The sequence below is a fragment of the Ambystoma mexicanum genome, chromosome 2p, assembly GCF_040938575.1.
Source record: "Ambystoma mexicanum isolate Mex_15411 chromosome 2p, UKY_AmexF1_1, whole genome shotgun sequence".
Classification (NCBI taxonomy): domain Eukaryota; kingdom Metazoa; phylum Chordata; class Amphibia; order Caudata; family Ambystomatidae; genus Ambystoma; species Ambystoma mexicanum.
The window spans coordinates 1,348,834,560-1,348,853,097 of NC_090923.1; the positions used below are offsets into that span (position 1 = coordinate 1,348,834,560).

Consider the following 18,538-nt stretch of genomic DNA (forward strand, 5'->3'; position numbering starts at 1 on the left):
CGTCGCGCATGGGCGGAACAGCGCTTTTCCTGACACGGAGGACATTTTCTGTACTCAAATTCCAGTAATGCAACCTTGTACAAAATAGTAAGACAACGCGAGGAGATCCCACTACTTTGGAGAAGGTTGAAATCTGAAGGGGAACCGCGGGGGCGGGCCTCTTATACGGGGACGGACTACGGAGCATGCGTAGGCGGGTCCTAAAAGGACGTAGATAGGACACAAAAGTGTCGGAAGTTTTCCTATTGGAAAAGGCTATATATGTGTACCGAGGGGTCCCAGTCTGACGAAGGGGAATATTCTAAGCATGTGAATCCATGAAAGATCCAATGCTGGAGAAACTTTTTTCTTTTACTGCGGATTCCCGGCCTGACGGGCAATATTCACGAGCATGTGAATCCATGCCAGACCCCAGGCTGGAGAACAGCAGAGAAGCCAGGGGTTACAAAAACCTTGGTGGGACGGGGGAAAAAGCTCAGGGGAGCTTTTCAAGCCTTCTACCTATGCAGCCCAGTCTCTGGGGAAAAGGTAGGTTCAGATTGGCCCACAGTGTGAGGGGAGCACTGGAACCAATGGGGGTGGGGAGGAGGGCGAGATTAGAAGCAAAAGGCACACTGTATAAAAGGGAAGAAAGTAAAAGGCAAAGAGTGGGTAGCAGGGGTATGGCAGGAGGTGGACTGGGAAACCAGACAGAGGTTGGATGGAGGAGCAGAGTGTTGAAGAGTTGGAGCATAGTGCATTCAAGGTGTTTGTGAGATAGCATGGTACCACTTGTGTGAGAAAAAAATATGTGGAAATGGTAAGAGATAAAGCGAGACAGAGAAGTCTGGGGGAATTAAGGAGAGAGAGAGAGAATGTAGTAGGAGGGTCAAGGCAGTAGTGGGAGTAGTGGCGATGGAGAAGTGAAGCACTAGGGAGGGGTGAAGGTATATGCAAGAGATGGCCAGCGAGTGTGGTCATGGTAGGACACGCAGGCGTTCGTGTTTGCATGTAGGAGAGGGTGAAGTTAGTGGAGGATGGTGAACAGGGCACCATAACCGTGAGGCGAGGTGCGAGTAGTAGAAGGAGGAGAGTTGACAAGGAGAGAAGCTCGAAGCAGATAGTGTGAAAGTGCTGAACATAGGTGGGGCGGAAGATGGGAACGAGAGAATGGAGAAGAGCGGTTATTGGAGCAGAGTAATAGAGGGAAGTGAGGAGGAGCAACCTTAGGTAAAGGAGAGAAAGAGTAAGGAAGTGATAGAACGGACCAGAGTGTTTGCTACAGGCACAAGAAAACCATCACATCTCAGACAAACATGTGGAGTGTTCGGTTAGGAGACGCCTAGATGAGGCTCTGGCATTTAGGCCCTCATTACTTGCAAGACAGTGGGATTACCTATCTCTCGTGATTGGGGATCAGGGAAACTTGGACTAGGGTGGAGGGATAGCAGGGAGAGAGAGAAAGAGAGAGAGGAGGAGAGAAAGAGGGGGAGAGAAAGAGAGGGGGGAGAAAGAGGAGGAGAGAGAAAGAGAGGAGGAGAAAGAGAGAGAGAGGAGGAGAGAGAGAGAGGAGGAGAGAGAGAGAGAGGAGGAGAGAGAGAGAGAGAGAGGAGGAGAAAGAGAGAGAGAGGAGGAGAAAGAGAGAGAGAGGAGGAGAAAGAGAGAGAGAGGAGGAGAAAGAGAGAGAGAAAGAGAGAAAGAGAGAAAGAGAGAAAGAGAGAGAAAGAGAGAGAGAAAGAGAGAGAAAGAGAGAGAGAGAGAGAAAGAGAGAGAAAGAGAGAGAGAGAGAGAGAGAGAGAGAGAGACACACATTAGTTGGACCCGCCTTAAAATTGTAATGAAAACCCTTGAACAAGGCTAGCTCTTGAGGGCAGCAGTGACTGTTTGTGATGGTATGGTGGAGTGGGACTGTAAATGACAGGATGATTGAACAGTGCTAGAGTTGCTGCCTTTACTCACACCTCATACTGGTTTGAGTCAAGAACACAATGATCCCGGCGACACTACACTGAGCCCACCTGAAAGCTGATAAAAATGCAGGTGTTGCAGAAAATGCTCCTGAACACTGCAACATATGCTTTATTTCTTGCGCCAAGCTGAAGATCCATCTATGGAGATTATGGTTGGGGGTGTGTGGGGTGCATATGCAACATCTCCAAATCTTGGAATATTTTCTCCTGTACTCTTGGTCAGGTCGGTCTTCTGGATAGTACTATAGGTCACCTTTTCAAATTATCATTGGCAATGGGCCTCAAAATCACCTACTTGAAAGATAGCACAAATAAATACAAGCTAGCTTGGTACTATCGTGTTTGTTTGTAAAACATCTCTAAACAGCAATAACCGGAACCATTTCCAATAGCAATCGTTTTTTGGGCCATTTTACAAGCGTATAACCAAAGTATATCAGATCTCACCTACTTACTCAATCACACATCTAGACTATTCAACACATTTGTGATCTCTGTATGCTCTCAGTCATTGGGGTCAAACCCATGTTTCCTTGCAATAGTAGGTTTCCATTCCCTTCCATGAAGCAAATTATACAAACACAATTTTAAGGCCCCAAAATGCCCGATCACTATTTCTCATCACTTTTGTTAGCATTTCACTGACATTTTGCATAATGTGTGAAATTGTTACAAAGGTGGAAATCTCCAGCCTAACATTATTAATGTGCTATTGCAGTCTGATCTCTTCTGTTTCCCCGACTATGATGCATGTGCTTGACCACTCCTCCACCCATCCCCACTGCTCTGGTCTCCACTCCACTCCACCCATCCCCACTGCTCTGGTCTCCACTCCACTCCACTCCACTCCACTCCACCCTTTACCATACCACTTCCTTGCCCCCCCTACTTTCTACTAAAACCTATTTTGAAACAAAGACACCAATGTCATTTTTTGTATTGTGCGTTTGTGGTTTTTGATTTTCCCCAACAGGCTGTTTTCTTTCCCTCATTCATATTTAAACACACACAGCCAGCCAGCACTGTATCCATAGAATTGTACGTGTTTATTTCTGAATCCTGCCCTCATACCTTTTTCCTGTTCCCACATTAATTTACGCTTCAAAAATTAAAGATGTGTGCAAACAAAATAATTAATCTAAGGCAGAGCGCCCAACAGACAGCATGTATCCTGAGGAGAAGCAAAAGGGTTGGTATTGAGTCTCAAAATAATACCTTGTGAAAGAGCAGGAAAAGAATACAATTAGGAAAGTATACTTTTGATAAACAAAGAGGCAATACTTTAGTGTTTCTGGGAAAGGATACTGTATTCATGAAGGATGAGCTGCACCAGCTTTTCGGAGCACTGTGTCAGGGGGACCATAGAATTGAAGGAGATCCCACCACCTTTCTTTGGCTGTAAGAAAAAAAGAAACAAAAAGGTGAAAATTAAAATGGCAGATGTATACAAATATATTTTAATCCACCCTAAAAACATACCAAAAACCTGTACATTGCAGATTGCACTCAAATCTCTGCAGCAGATGCACGGACTGGAATATCTAATCGGCAAAGTCACCATTTTCACTAGTCTAAAGCAGCAATGTTGTCAATCTTCTGGATTTTGGAATACTTGAGACGGAGGATAGCGATAACACTGTAAAAGCAAATGGCTGTAGCAGTACAGGGACATTAATATACTTTGTATGTCACTTAACGATTGCCGTTCACACACTCAAAACTGAAATGGCTGTGCAGGTTATGACACAAGCCTTACTCCGAACTGAAAAGGTGGATATCAAATGGTTGGTAAGGAGAGATCAAAGTTATCCTTTAATTGACCCCAATAAAGAAAGCCACCAAACTGGTAGAGGCCTAGCATGCACGTTATCAAATTAGAGAACACACAACTGTACACAATGGTAATTCTCATGTCCTATGCCTAACTTATTTCTCTCAAGGGTGCTGGATATAAGAAACCCCCCATTTATTTTCTACCCAAATGTACGGAAGATGTTTCTTTTGACAGCATTTTCACCTCTTTAAATGGGAAACCCAGCATACCTGCTGAATATTTTGTGATCTAACGCGATTTTTATGAGTGAGGTCTTTTTAACTTCACTTGCTTAACTCATTTTGTTTTGGGAGCAGTGGATGTTGGGTAAGGTTTTCATGAATGTGAATAATCTTCCTGACCTATGTCAATCCCAGAACTTTTTACTTGAACCTGGTGATTATTTTTCCTTGTCCCTAGTTGAGTGGAAGGGAATAGTTTCTTACCTGTAACTCCATTTCCCCAGCATTGGTATCTTCCATGGATTCACATGCTTAGAATATTCCCCGTCAGGCTGGGAACCCTCGGTTAGGGTTCCTAGCCTGACGCCGGGGAATATTTTAAGCATGTGAATCCATGAAAGATCCAATGCTGGGGAAGGGAATAGTTTCTTACCTGTAACTCCATTTCTCCAGCATTGGTATCTTTCATGGATTCACACGCTTAGAATATTCCCAGCCTGACGACGGGGAATAATCTAAGCATGTGAATCCATGAAAGATACCAATGCTGGAGAAATATAGTTTTCCCCTCATCCCTAGTCTTTCAGTCTTTTTATGTCTCCCCATAGCGTGTGTATGGATTTATAGTTACCTATAAACTTTTGGGCTTAGGCTGAGTTGCCCTTTTGGGTTTCCCTTTTCAATAGTTCTTATTACCTCTAGCGTGAATTACTTTTCCCAAGAAGTCAAGTGCGATTCCCATCCTCTTTACATTTTATAGAGTGAGCCAGCACACGCCACCTTACGTGGAGTGCTGGGGGGATACACTGCATAACCTTCCAACTAACGTTTTTGTTACAATTGCAAGTTTACTTGAATGGCAGTGGTTTTACCTCAACGACTTTTTAGTGTTTGTTATTACTCGCAGGCTGTCAAATCAGCTGGGGTAATGTATAGGAGGGTCACTGTTAGGGAGAATTTTTTAAAAAAAATTGCCAATTCCCTCCACCTCAGAGATCAGCAGCAACTTTGCTGGATTTTGAGGACTTGATTTTATTAACCTGGAGGGAGTGAGACCCTTTTACCCACTCTTTCATATATTTTAATGTGATTTCTGAGCTTTGTGTTTCTTTTGGTTATGGAGTCTGACAAACATCTTTTACATTGTGTCACACAGCACCTTCAGTGCAGTGGCACAGGGAAATCTGTTAGATTTCCCCAAGGTTTAAATACCTCTTCTGGGATAACCTACTGTTTCCCAGAGCAGTAAAGTGAAATTGGCTTTACTTACATTTGTAACTTTCTAGACCTAGGGTGCTGGAGGGGTTACCTAGTATCCCCTTTGTCTAGCTTCTCATGTAACGTTTTTATGTTACCCTTTTCTCACTAAATGGCGTTCGCAACTACAGTAAAGCACCCAAGGGTACCATTTTTGTCAAAATGGCCTGGTCTTTTTTTGCCGTTTGGTGGCAGTGGTTTATTTTTCCTACCATTGTGCATTTTTACCGCAGGCTGAATCCTCAGCTGCAGTATTGCACCCATGGGTGCCCATTTTGTCAAAAGGGCCCTGGTTGTCTTTTTTCACCATTTCTTGCTTGTGATGTTCTTCTTAAGGTTTACTCTGCGCTCCAACCCAGGTTTGGTCCCTTTGTTCGTTAAGTCTTTGGTGGGATTCACTAGTGAAGCCCGCCTCCGGCGCCTTCGTGTCTGGCAGGGCAGGGAGCGAGGGAGGCTCCCGAAACTCCCTGTGCTTAGTCTCCTTTGTTACAGGAATGAACCCAAAAGGTGATTGGCTGGCTGACTGGCTGTCCTTGGACCTTGGAGGACAGCCACCCTGCTGTGTGAGCGACAGCTAGGCTGCGAATGAATGGGAGAAACCTGCATACAAGGTGAGGTCTTTTGCAAGGAAGGCAGAGTCGACCACTGGACGAAGGAACCGAAAAATAAACTGGAAGAGAAGCTTGCTGCACCCTTCTGGACCGTTGGTTTGCCTGGTGAAGCCCTGCTCGAGTGAAGCTCCAAATTTTGAATCGACTAGAGAAGCATGGAAAGGACGACTTCTTCCCTTAGGTTGGTGGGACCAACTGACCCCAAGACAAACTTGACTGGAACCCCTCTTCCTGCTGGCTGTACTTCTTTGCTGCTGCTGGAACACAGTGATAGGGGTCAGAAACTCCAGAATCAAGTGCATCGTTTTTAAGCTGGACCAGTGCTCCAGCAAGAGCCTAAGGACTCCCTCGAAGCAGGACAACCCAAGCCTGAGTCACCTCAACAGAGTGATGGATCCCAGAATCAATGGGAGCCCACAAGGTGTCCAAGAACTGCACTGGTGCTATTTGCGAGTAGTTGAAACCGTGAAGTGCTGCTAATCAGGAGTAAGCCCATTGCTGCCACGACCTTCAAACGGTAGTGCAGGAGTCCCCAGACGCCCTCCATCGTGTCCCCATAACTGAGGCCCAGGAACAACAGGATCTGCAGGACTACAACAGGAACAGAAGCCAGCTGGACCCTTTTCTTCAGACTCAAAGTACTGTGTAACTAGGGGTACTTACCTCTTGTTGTGTGCAGCTTGCTTGCTCTCACTGAAGACTTGCAAATGCTGCACTGTGCAGAGTTGCTTGCATCTTCGCTTTTCACAAGCCTCCCAGCTTGTGGCCCAACAGTGATTCTTTTCTACAAACTCTCCATATAACATGGGGCAAGACTTTTGTGCTATCTTGTGCTATCTTCAAGAAGTGCCTTAGCAGGGCGTGGCTTGGAGCGCCATTGATGTGGTTGCTCCCCTAAGGCCAGCCGAGTGAAGCCTGCCGTAAAAGCGAAAAATATGCAGCTTTCCGCTATCCAGCGGGGGCCCGAATAGCATCCAGGGTAGTCGGAACACCTAAGGCACTACTGGTCCGGAGAGGAGAGCATAACGCTTAAGCTGGACGCAGTAATTCCGTCGGATCTCCTGAACTCCAGATGGCGCCAAAAATCCAAGATGGCGATCGCACCTACTCCCGGAGAGCGGAGGCAACCCTGATGGCCCTCCTGGCAACCACTGCTCTCCAGAGCCCCGAGGACGGCCCCCAACAACAGCGGATGTAGTCCTGGAACCTGAGACTTTTGGAGACATGCGGCATCAACCCCGACCCGGAGCCGAGTGAGAGGAGCCCCCAGATTCCCCTCCCGCAACACCAGCAAAGCAAGCGGACCCCGGCGTGCCGCTCAGCGGGGTCCGTGGTGCCCCTCAAGGCTGGGGGAATCTCCTGCGGCGCACTCCTGGCCGGCCCACGGCCCTCTCCTGTGCGGAGTCAACACCAGCACTGGCACCAGAGAAGAAGACGGCGCAGACAGCGCATCCACAGGTAGGAGTTGCTGGGGGGGGGGAGGGAGGGGTGGGGGCCAACTCACACCTGACCCGGGCCTCCACCTGAGGAGCTTATCGAACACGCACCAAGAGGGGTGCAGTGGGGTGGCCTCTACCCCGGCAGCCCGTGGAACTTTCTCCAGACCCTTTTCTGCGCCGAACAGTGCCAGAGAGTGAGAACACAACCAGCACTGAGCCAGCACCCTCAATTCCTGGGGCGCCCCGGCCCATACCCCTACTCAGCGCCTCTCCTCAGCCAAAGAAGCGGAGGAACCCCCTCTCCCTCTACAAAACTGATGACCCCACTCCTCGCTCATTATACACTGGGGCAGACCCCATCTGGCAAGCGGTGAAGGCCCAGCTGCACCCAACTCCAGAACTACGGCCCCCAGCCTGCAACCCCCACACGTTCTGCAACTCACAGCTACCACACAGCAGGGGCAGGCAGAGCCGCCAGGCAGCTAAACCATCCACTTAGGCCCCCTGGACCGGTGGTAGTGCACACAGTCTGCGGTGCAGGAGGACTATACACTGGAATCGGCTGCCCCGCTTCGGCCCCCTGCCCTCCCCTCCAATGAGGTGGCTTGGAGCCCGCATCGTTCCCAAGTTGGCGCATTCTTCGGCCATCCACTTCCTGGGGCGCCCCGGCCCACCTCCCCACTCAGGCTCCTTCCCCCAACCTGAGACCTGAGGGGTCCCATCAGATTTTACGCCTCACGAGGCGGGGTGACTTACCTCCACTCCCCACCAGATAGAGGGGACATACTTCACCTAAAACTTCAGACACGTTGGGACTGAGCCTCTACGCTTGGGAGCTTCACGCCATCAGACTCTAAGACCAGCACTCCCAAACCTAAACTGGCGCCCCTGGAGCTAAACGCAAAACCAGCCTCCAACATCTCTTCCGCCCCACGAACCAGCACTATGTCTAAACAAACGAAAGCCAGCAAAAATGCGGACATCGCCAACATGCTTACAGCACCGGACAGAGGAAGAAAACCTGACCTTGTCAGGCCTACCCCACAGGATCCCCAGGTGAAGGGTGACCCTCCCCCCCCAGCCACCAGGGGTGACTTATTAGCTTTCATGGTAGATATTAAAGCCGAATTTAGGTCCTGCATGACTGAACTCACCACCAAATTAGAGCAAACCGACCACAGGGTGACTGAGGTGGAGCAGAGGCTGGGGGAGGTCGAGGACCGCTCCCAGGACCAGGCAACTACGCTGGGGGACTTTCAACAAGCAGTTAGAGCTCTCCAAGACAAGTGTGAAATCCTCGAGTTCAAGCAGGAGGATTTGGAAAACAGGGCCTTCCTCAACAACCTTTGGAATCGGGGAATCCCATCCTCTGTCCCAGACAAAAGTCTGCCGGAATATGTGGGGGACTTGTTCCAGGCCCTCCTTCTGCAACTGGACAAACCCCAATTACTGCTAGACCGCACCCACAGACTGCACCCAGGCCGGGGGGGTGGAATCGACCTCCCTCCAGATGTCATCACTAGGGTCCATTTCTTCTCCACAAAAGAGGCCATCTCCGCCATCAGCCGCTCATGAGATCTCACCTTCCAGGGCTCGCCTCTTCAGATTTATCAAGATCTCTCGCTCCTGACTCTCCATAGGAGAAAAGCACTCCGACCCCTAGCCCTCTTCCTTCAGGAACGTCAGGTCTGATACAGATGGCTTTTCCCAACGGCACTGCAATTTTCATTTAATGGTACACTGCTGAGAATTAGCCACCTGGAAGATGCCAGCAAGATCATGCATCCGTCTTCCCCCAAAGAAGCCACCTCATCGAACCCGGAGGTGACAGGGAACCCGGAGGCCGCCCCCTCCCCGCAACTCAGGCGGTCCTCATGGTCGAGGGCACCTCGAAACAACAGGAGGAGGTAAACAGAACTCAGGTCACACTACAGGAACCATTGCTGCACTCTCGGACTAGGCGCCCGACCCTCTTCTACAGCAAAGCGCCATTTCCGACCCTGCTCAAGATCATTACTACCACTGTGGCGGGCTTCACCCACGGCCCATGCCCATTCCAAGGTACGTTCCATCTTTGTGTCCTTGGAAACACACGTTATTCCTACTGACTCAATTGGCCCCTAGCCTCTTGCGCCTTTTCAGAACCCTGAAAGTAGTGGACTCATGGCGGGTGCTCCACCCCACCGGGAAAGATTACTCCTTTTTCTCCGATGTTCATCGAACTTTCTCGAGAATTGACCTCCTCCTAACTTCGCTCCCAAACCCTCGCCTACGCCAACGAGGTATCCATCGGCCCAAGGATCCTATCGGATCATGCACCAATAATCATGGAACTTCGAACCCAGGACCCCAAAGCCAACTCCCCACGCAGATGGTCGCTTTACGACCCGATCCTCAATGACATGTTGATAAGAGACAAAAACGCAGCCACTATTAAGAATTTCCTCGAGGAGAACCCGGTTATAGACACTTCCCCTGCAAACAACTGGTACGCGATGAAAGCAGTGATCAGGGGAGCGTCGATAGCTGAAGGGGTGGCATTCCACTGGAATCAGAGGCAAACCCGGCAAGCCCTGGAAGAGGAACTGCAAACAGCAGAGGAAGCCCAAAAGAAGAAAGGGTGGTCCCCCAGGACTCAACGAACAATCCGCACAGCCAGAAAGAAGCTAGAGGACCACTACGCCGAGCATACCGCGCAACTATTGGCCAAGACCAGGCAATTTTATTATGCTAAGAACAACAAAGCTAACAAGCTACTGGTAGCCAAGCTGGCCAAAACAAGACGCACTAATACCATCACAGGGCTCCGCGACCCACAGGGGGTGATTCATTACACTGAGACAAAGAAAGAACAACTGGCAGTGGACCACGTAACCCAAGTAATGACGGCACCTCCACGGGACCAGTCCAAACAGGAGGAATACCTGCAGGGGGCAGCCTTTCCGACCCAACGAGAGAGAGGCTGGAGGCACCAATAACGGACGAGGAGGTTGACGAAGCCATCAAATCTCTTAAAAACGTGGGTCCCGGGCCCAGGCGGGTTCTCCTCGAGATTCTACAAAATATTCAAACCGCAGCTGATCCGACCCCCTCTGGTGACACTCTTCAACTCATTCAAGGAAAAGGGTTTGGTGACCCCTTCAATGCAGGAGTCCACAACTATCCTCCTTCCCAAGCCAGGGAAAGACCAGAGGGACCCAGCCTTGTACAGACCAATTGCCCTACTGAATATAGACGCCAACCTCTATTCCAAGATCCTGGCCAATCGGCTGTCGCACATACTTCCAGACATAATCCACCCCGACCAAACAGGCTTCATTCTGAACAGAGCCGCAGGAGACAATAGCCGGAGAACCCTGAACCTGGTAGACATTACCCACCGAAACTCCCAGGGACTTGCGCATGGCCCTAGACGCTACCAAAGCATTCGACAGGGTAGACTGGTCATTCATGAAGCTCACCCTAGAGGCCTTTGGCTTTGGTCCAGCGTTCCAGTCTATGGTTCTGGCCAACTACAAATCCCCAAAAACCCTCCTGAGGATCAATGGCGCCCTATCAACCCCGATCCCCATGACCTGTGGGACAAGACAGGGCTGCCCGCTTTCTCCCCTTCTCTTCGCGCTAACAATGGAACCCTTTGCCCAGAGGGTCAGGATGAACAAGCTCATCAAGGGCCCCCAACTGGGCCCATCCCAACACAAAATTGCGTTGTACGCCGACAACGTTTTGCTGATGCTTTCAGAGGCCAGCACCTCAGCAAGGCACGCCTTGGCTGAAATACATAACTATGGGAAGGTCACCTTCTCCAAATCAGTAGCCTTGGACATCGGCCTCCAACAGGAGGAACGGGAGGCACTAACCAGGCTGTGCCCGATCTCGTGGCAGGAAAAATCCATCCCCTACCTGGGAGTTCACATTTCAGCAAACCCAAAAGAGACATATCAGGCAAACTTTCCCAGACTATTGCGAGAACTGGAAGGGGACTTGAAGCGCTGGTCCACACAGGAAATCTCATTAATGGGACGAATCATGGCCGCCAAAATGAACTTGCTCCCGAGATTCCTCTATGCCTGCTCCTCCCTCGCAGTAGCCATCCGAGCACCAGTCCTTCAGGACCTAAGGAGGAAAATGCTACAGTTCATATGGAGGGGCAAGAAGGCTAGAATCCCCCATAAGACTCTGGTTGGCAGCTCTAGACTGGGGGGGGGGGGGGGGACTGTGGGTCCCCGATCTCCGGGCAAATAGGGCGGCAGCACAGCTAGCACACATCCACGCTTGGCAGATAACCACAGACCGCCCCAGATGGGTGGAACTTGAGCAAGCTCAACTACCGCCCCCCCTGCGATTCCTCCCACATATCCACCCCCCCCTCAGAGAGCACTGGAAGAATCTCTTGCTGATGACCAAACACACGCTAAGCTCCTGGGACTGGGCTCTGAAACAAAAGAGAATCCCAAGAGGACAAAGCCCTCTCTCACCAATCTTTCATAACCCAAACTTCTCGCCGGGGACGAACCCCCGTAACTTCCAGAACTGGATAGACTGAGGCCTCGAGACCCTGGAACAGCTATACTTCGGGAACAAACCCTGCACCTTCGAACAGTGCAAGGAGGTGTTCCAGCTTCAGGAAAGAGACAGATTCACTTATTGCCAGCTCTGTCACCTGTGCTCGCACCCAAAACCCTCCTGGCCGCCACTCACCCCCTTACTCCCCTCGAGCTAACGCTTAAGGACCTACTAGCTAGGGACAGGATCTCGACCCTATACAGACGCTTCCTGGGGGACTTCCTAATTGCAAAAACTCGAGACATGGCGCAATGGGAGGTCGACCTGGATCACCCGATCGACGACCAGACCTGGGTGGACATCTGGACGCGCACCCACTCTTCATCTACCTGTGTCACCAATAAGGAATGCGCATACAAGCTCATGCTGCAACGGTACTACCCCCCTCTTAGGCTACACCACATGAACCCACGAGTGGACCACTCCTGCTGGAGGGGATGCGCCCAACCGGGCTCCTCCTTTCATATGTGGTGGGCCTGCCCAAAGATCCAGCAATTCTGGGAACGGTGCCTGTCAACTATCGAACAGATTACCGGGACTGCACTCCCACTGGAACCCGAAACCGTCCTACTGGGGGTCCCGACCCCCGGGGTCTACCCCCGCTCCGGAAACAGAGTGAAATTATTAACGCAATGCCTCCTGGCAGGCAAAACTGTGCTGGCCCGCTTCTGGAAGTCCCCGGACGGCCCCTGTATGGCTCACTGGTGGGGAAAACTATGGGACATCCTGATCGCGAAAATAGGAACCGCGGCGAGGGCGGGAGTCCTGCACCGCTTCCAGAATGTCTGGGCCCCAGTACTGGACTATGACCAGCGATTCCCCGCCTTGACATTCAAACCGATTAACACTCGATGGGCCCTGGCGGATCAAGAGATCACTTGAGTGGCAGGGGCAGCGGGCGGAGCCGCGGAATGGGAGAACTGGGGGAGGGAGGCTGGGACCAGAGGGGAGATGGGGGAAGAGGGGGGGAGAGCATGAGCTAAAGGGAACTATTAAAAATAAGCAAAGTTGTCGTGAATTGCTATTTGTAAACTGTCCTGCCTTGGTTTACAATAAACATGTTTTAAAAAAAATAAGTGCCTTAGCTCCCCTGGACTTTGTTCAAATGACATTGGCTGTGCTGGCTCCTTGAAGACTCTTCTTACCCTCTGACTTTGTGTTTTTTCTGTCCCTCCAAAATGTCATACAAAGGTTACTTGTATAGCTGGGAAAGGGTTAACCTACATTTCATTTGGGGATTGGAGAACTTGTTAACCTTTTCCCACAACCTCAGTATTGCACTTAAGTGTTAAAGTGATATATCAATGTCCACAGTGTCCTAGCTATTGAAATCACCTCAGGATGTAAGAAGTGGGTGTATGTGAGAGACACATCCCCAAAGGGTACCTACTTACTTAACTGAAACTGAAGGAGTGCATTTCTGAAGTGTATTTTAATGTTGCATATTGCCCCAAGAAGGCTGATTTTAAAACTGCCTGTTAAATTAATAAATAATTATTCTTAATAAGAAACCTTGAGTAGAAGCGTTACTTGAATACATGCCACTGTGAATCTCTATGTTGCACTTTTAAAGCTCACATTGACTTTGGCTGTCCTGGCTCCCTACAGACACTTCTGACTCATTGACTCGGTGTTTAACTGTCCCTTATAGGTGGTGCATAAGTTACTTGGATTGCTGGGAAAGGGTTAACCTACACTGCTTTGGGAAGTTTGCAAAGTATTCACATGTTCTGAGAACATGTTAACCTTTTTCCTTTGCCACAACCTCAGCATTGCATTTAAGTGTAAAAAGGTAGGGGTGTGTGCGCGTGCGTGTGCGTGTCATCCCAAAAGTGTAGCTACTTACTTAACTTGAATCGGAGGACTTTTTTTTTTTTAAGCGCCTCAATGCCCTGGGCTATGTGTGCGCTTTATACATTTAAGAAATAAATAAGTGTCTTTTTATTGTTGCCTATGGCCCCTAAAGGCGGCTCATTTCAAATGGACAGTTAAATAAGACATGCATTAATCACCGTAATAGCATTTCTGATGATTTTATCTGCTTAGATTCACATGCTGGGCATATGGTCCAACATCCAGTGGTAACCAGGGAGTATTGCATCTTGTCTTTTGATGATCGAAAGGGGACGTCGGCATAGGCGTGTCTGTAACACTATCTCTACCGTGACACGTAGTGTACCCAAAATCTCTCACGCGCCAAGGTCCCTCCGATTGTATTTTTTCTGCCATGAGGGAGCCCAAGGCTAACGTGAGTGAGTACATAAAAGAGAAAATAGTAAGACGTCTATGTTCCTTCCACCCGAGCGGGGAGGAAGGGTGGGCGCATGTGAATCGAAGCAGATACACTCATCAGAAATGCTATTACGCTGAGTAATGCATGTCTTACAATGCTTGTTTATCCGCTTAGAATCACATGCTGTGCATAGACTAGCGAGCAGTACCGGGAGTTGGAGGTGGGTTGTGAGAAGGAACAGCAGTGAAAAGATGTCTTAGTATTGCTTGTCCCACCTGAGAATCAGACCTAGAATGAGTGTCTAGGCAATAGTGTTTTGTAAAGGTGTGTACAGAACTCCAGGTTGCCTCTTTGCAAATGGATGCTATGGAAGCCTCAGTGCCTAGAGTAGAACGTGCTCTAGACTTGAAGGGCAGTTCTCTCTTAGCAAGAGTGTAACGAAGAGTGATGCATTGGACTATCCACCTTGAGATGGTATACTTAGAGAGACAGGATCCCCTTCTCTACCAGCTGCCACTGAAACGAAAAACTGGTTTGTCTTCCTCAGTGGTTTTGTTCTTTCCAGGTAAAACATGACTGCCCTGCGCACATCTAACGTGTGTAGGCTCCTTTCGGCCATGTTAGTGGGGTTCTGAAAAAAAGTGGGCAGTTCTATTGATTGGTTCATGTGGAACTTGGAAATAAATGTAGGCGCAAATCGAGGGTGAGTGCACAGAACCACCTTATCTCTGTAACAGTAACAAAAGGGTCTAGTACTGATAGGGCCTGTAGTTCACTAACCCTTCTAATAGAAGTGATAGCCAGTAGGAAGGCTGTCTCATAGGTAAGGTCTTTTAGACTTGCCTTGTGCACAGGCTCAAAGGGGGACCCCATGAGTCTAGTCAGAACCACATTTAAGCCCCATCCGGGAGCTGGGTTAGAAATGGGGGGCGGGGGGTGAATCCTTTTAACCCCTTCCACGAAAGCCTTGATAACTGGTATTTTCCACCACAACACCTTTTGCTGCAACCTAGTGTAGGCTGAGAGAGCAGCTAAGTCACCTTCAGGGAATTAAAAACTAGGCCCGAATCCAGTAAGTCGGTCAGGTAGAATATAATGTGAGAGTAGGCGAGCAGTCAATGAGATTGATGCCATTGGCATTACACCAGATTAAGCGTTTCCATTTACTGGAATAGCAGGATCGGGTGTTGGGTTTTCTCGCTTCCCCGAGTATGTCCATACATCTCTGAGGGAGTTGAAGGTGTCCGAACTCTATGCCTCAGGAGCCAGGCCACTAAGTTCAGAGTTTGCGGCCATGGGTGCAGAGTTTCTCACCTGTCCTGAGATAACATGTTGTACGGGCAGGGCAGTTTCATAGGAGGGGAGAGGGACATCTCCATCAGATGAGAACCAGGGTTGGCGGGGCCACCAATATCATGGTGACTGGTTCCTGGTGCATCTTGTGCACGATCTTGTTGAGTAAGGGGGTCGGGGGGTGGGGGGAGCATAAACAAATTTCCCTGACCGTGCTATACAGAGCCCGTTCCCCTTGGAGCGGTTCTGTGGGTACCTGGAGATGTAATCTTGGCACCGAGTGTTCTCCAGAGTTGCAAAGTCGATCTCTGGGAAGCCCCATTCTGCGAAAACGTTGGAGACTATGTCTTCGTGTTGTCGCCATTTGTACTCTACGGGCAGTGGGAAGTCTCTGCCGAGCATGTCTGCCAGAAGATTGAGTTCCCTTGGCAAACTTTACTTTCAGTGGCTGTTTCACGTTTCAGCTCCTTGTGGTACAGCAAATAGCAATAAGTGCGGTTTCTGGCTGTCAAGGTGGACTTTCCTCACATCTGAGGTCCCACACTCGACTGAGGGGGTCTGGCTTGGTCAGTCCTGCTTCGTGGGAGTCCGGAGGATCTTCCAAAAGCTTTTTAGGCCAGTTTACAAGCAAAGCACACAATCTGGTGTCCCTCTCCCTGGCTCTACGCTTTCCTGCAGCAACTCTGAGGAAATTCAACCAGCTCCGAGATGGGTGTCCAGGTGGCTTACTTAGGAGTTGATTGGTCCCACCAACTCAAAGGGAGAAGTCGTCCTTGCAGGGCTTCTCTGTCGATGCGAACTTGGCAAATAGTCACTGCAGCAGTGCTTCACTGGGCAAACCAACGGTCCAGGAGTTGCAGCAGGCGTCCTCTTCAACTTCAAGCTCTTCTTCGGTTCCTTCGTCCAGTGGTCGACTCTGCCTTCCTAGCCAAAAGACTCGCCTTTTATTCAGTTCTCTCCCATTCATTCCAGCCTAGCTGTCACGTCCTTGCCGGACAGTCAGCCAGCCAATTACCACAGAGTGAATTTGGGTCTACTAGGAGACTAAGCACAGGGAGTTTCTGGCACCTCCCTCACTTCCTGCCTACCCCAGACACTCTGGAGCCAGAGGCGGGTTTCTCTCATAAACCCAGCCAAAGGCGAAATGAACAAAGAGACCAAACCTGGTTTGCGCGCAGAGACTTTCTCTAGAAGGCCCTTTCCACAAAAACCTGGCAAAAAAAGAAGACCGGGGACCATTTTAACAAAGGAGGCAAGGCGCCATTTTGAAAAACATGGCTCCCGCGATTTAACATTACCGGAGCTGCGAACAGTTCGCGGTCGGGGTAAATCATGGTAGTTCATTTCAAAACCACTGCCACCAGCCATTCTGAGAGGAAAGGGTAACATACAAACGCTACATGAGTAACTAGACACAGGGGATACTAAGTAACCCCTCCAGCACTCTATGGTAAGATAGGGTGTGCTGGGTCTAGAAATGTACAGGACTAAGTGAAGCCAATTTCATTCCACTGTTATGGGAAACAGTAGTTCATCAAGAGTAGGTAATTAAACCTTTGGAAAGCCTGAAAGGCTTCCTTGTGTCACTGCACTGAAGGTGCTGTGACACACACAGGAAAAAGATGATGCCTATGGAGTTTGTTAGACTCCACCACCAAAAGAAAGACAAAGGTAAAACACACATCAAAATACATGAGAGAGTGGGAAAAATGGGTCACACTAACCAGGTTAAAAAATCCAGTCCTCAAAATCCAGCAAAGTTGCCGAGGGTTTCTAAGGTGGACGGAATTAGCACATTCATGAGAATTCTCCCTAACACACTACACGTCACGGTAGGGATAGTGTTACAGACACGTCTATGCCGGCGTCCCCTTTCGATCCTCGAAAGTCAAGATGCAATAATCCGCGGTTACCACTGGATGTCAGACCATATGCACAGCATGTGATTCTAAGCAGATTAACAAGCATCAGAAATAAGTCCCCTCTGTTACTTCTTAAAGATTTATTTAGGAAATAATGGGTGAATAAGTATCACCTTGTGCATTTGAGATACTGTATTATGTTCTGTTGCTTCTGTAAAGTTCTAAATGTATAAATAAAGTTTTGAAAAAGCATCATAAAAAAGAAAAAAAATAGATTATTATTTGACTAGAAAACCTTGAGTGCAAGTGTTATTTGAATACTTGTATTTGTAAACCTCTATGTTGCATCTCTAAAGCTCACATTTACCCCTCTTGAGAGAAGCCTGGCTGCTCAGTCACTTTACCAACTTGTGTAGTACAGGCCTATACCAAAGGTTGGGTTACCTATTGACAAGAGGACAAGGCTGGTGTAGTCTCCCACGCGGTTACTACATAGAATCTTGCCTAAACGTCAGTTACTAACTAACTCTTTCACAAGTAATTAACTTTTAAACACATTATTAAATGAGTAAATAGCAAGTGATACAAGAAAAAGAGTGTACATTTTTTAAAAGGTTCTAGCAAATTTTAACAAATATATTCTCTTGGAGCAAAGTATAAAACATCTTTAAAGCAATTAAGTTACTAGAAGGCTATTTAGACAGACAAGGTGAAGACAATGACAACGAAACAAGACAGAAAACATTATGGAAAGGAAGGGACAGTCAAATTAAGACGCAATTGTACTTGGTTAGGATTATTGAGATAATGAATAAATACATAATTTGTCAAATTTGAACAAACAGTCAGAGGAAGAAGCATGGCCCTTTTCAATCCTATGAGCTGAGCATTTGGAATTCTGCCGGCAGTTAAAAGATAAGTAAGATGAGTTCTTCCAGTTACCGGTAATATTATGGAACGCAATGTTAGGGAGAATTCTCAAAAAATGTGCTAATTCCCTTCACCTTAGAGACCCCCAGCAACTTTGCTGGATTTTGAGGACTTAATTTTTTTTTACCTGGAGAGAGTGCGAGTCTTTTTTCCCCACTCTCTCATTTATTTTGATGCGTGTTTTACTCTTGTGTTCTTTGATTATGGTGTTTTAAGGATAACTCCATAGGCATTATCTTTTCATGTGTGTTACACAGCACCCTCAGTGTAGTGACATAGGGAAGCTTTTAAGGCTGTCCCAAGTTTTAAATACCTTCTCTGGGATAAACTACTGTTTCCCAAAGAATGTAAAATCAAATTACTTCACTAGGGCTTTTAAAATTCCTAGACTCAGCACACACTA

General features: G+C 48.5%; 1 protein-coding gene across 1 annotated transcript in view; it reads right to left on the bottom strand.

Moving 5' to 3' along the window:
• Window positions 1–18,538, bottom strand: part of DRG2 (developmentally regulated GTP binding protein 2) — a 322,437-nt gene that overhangs the window by 131,458 nt on the left and 172,441 nt on the right. The window contains exon 7 of the mRNA XM_069645707.1: window positions 3,255–3,345. Coding sequence (XP_069501808.1) covers window positions 3,255–3,345 — 91 coding nt within the window. The remainder of the gene's footprint in view (window positions 1–3,254; window positions 3,346–18,538) is intronic.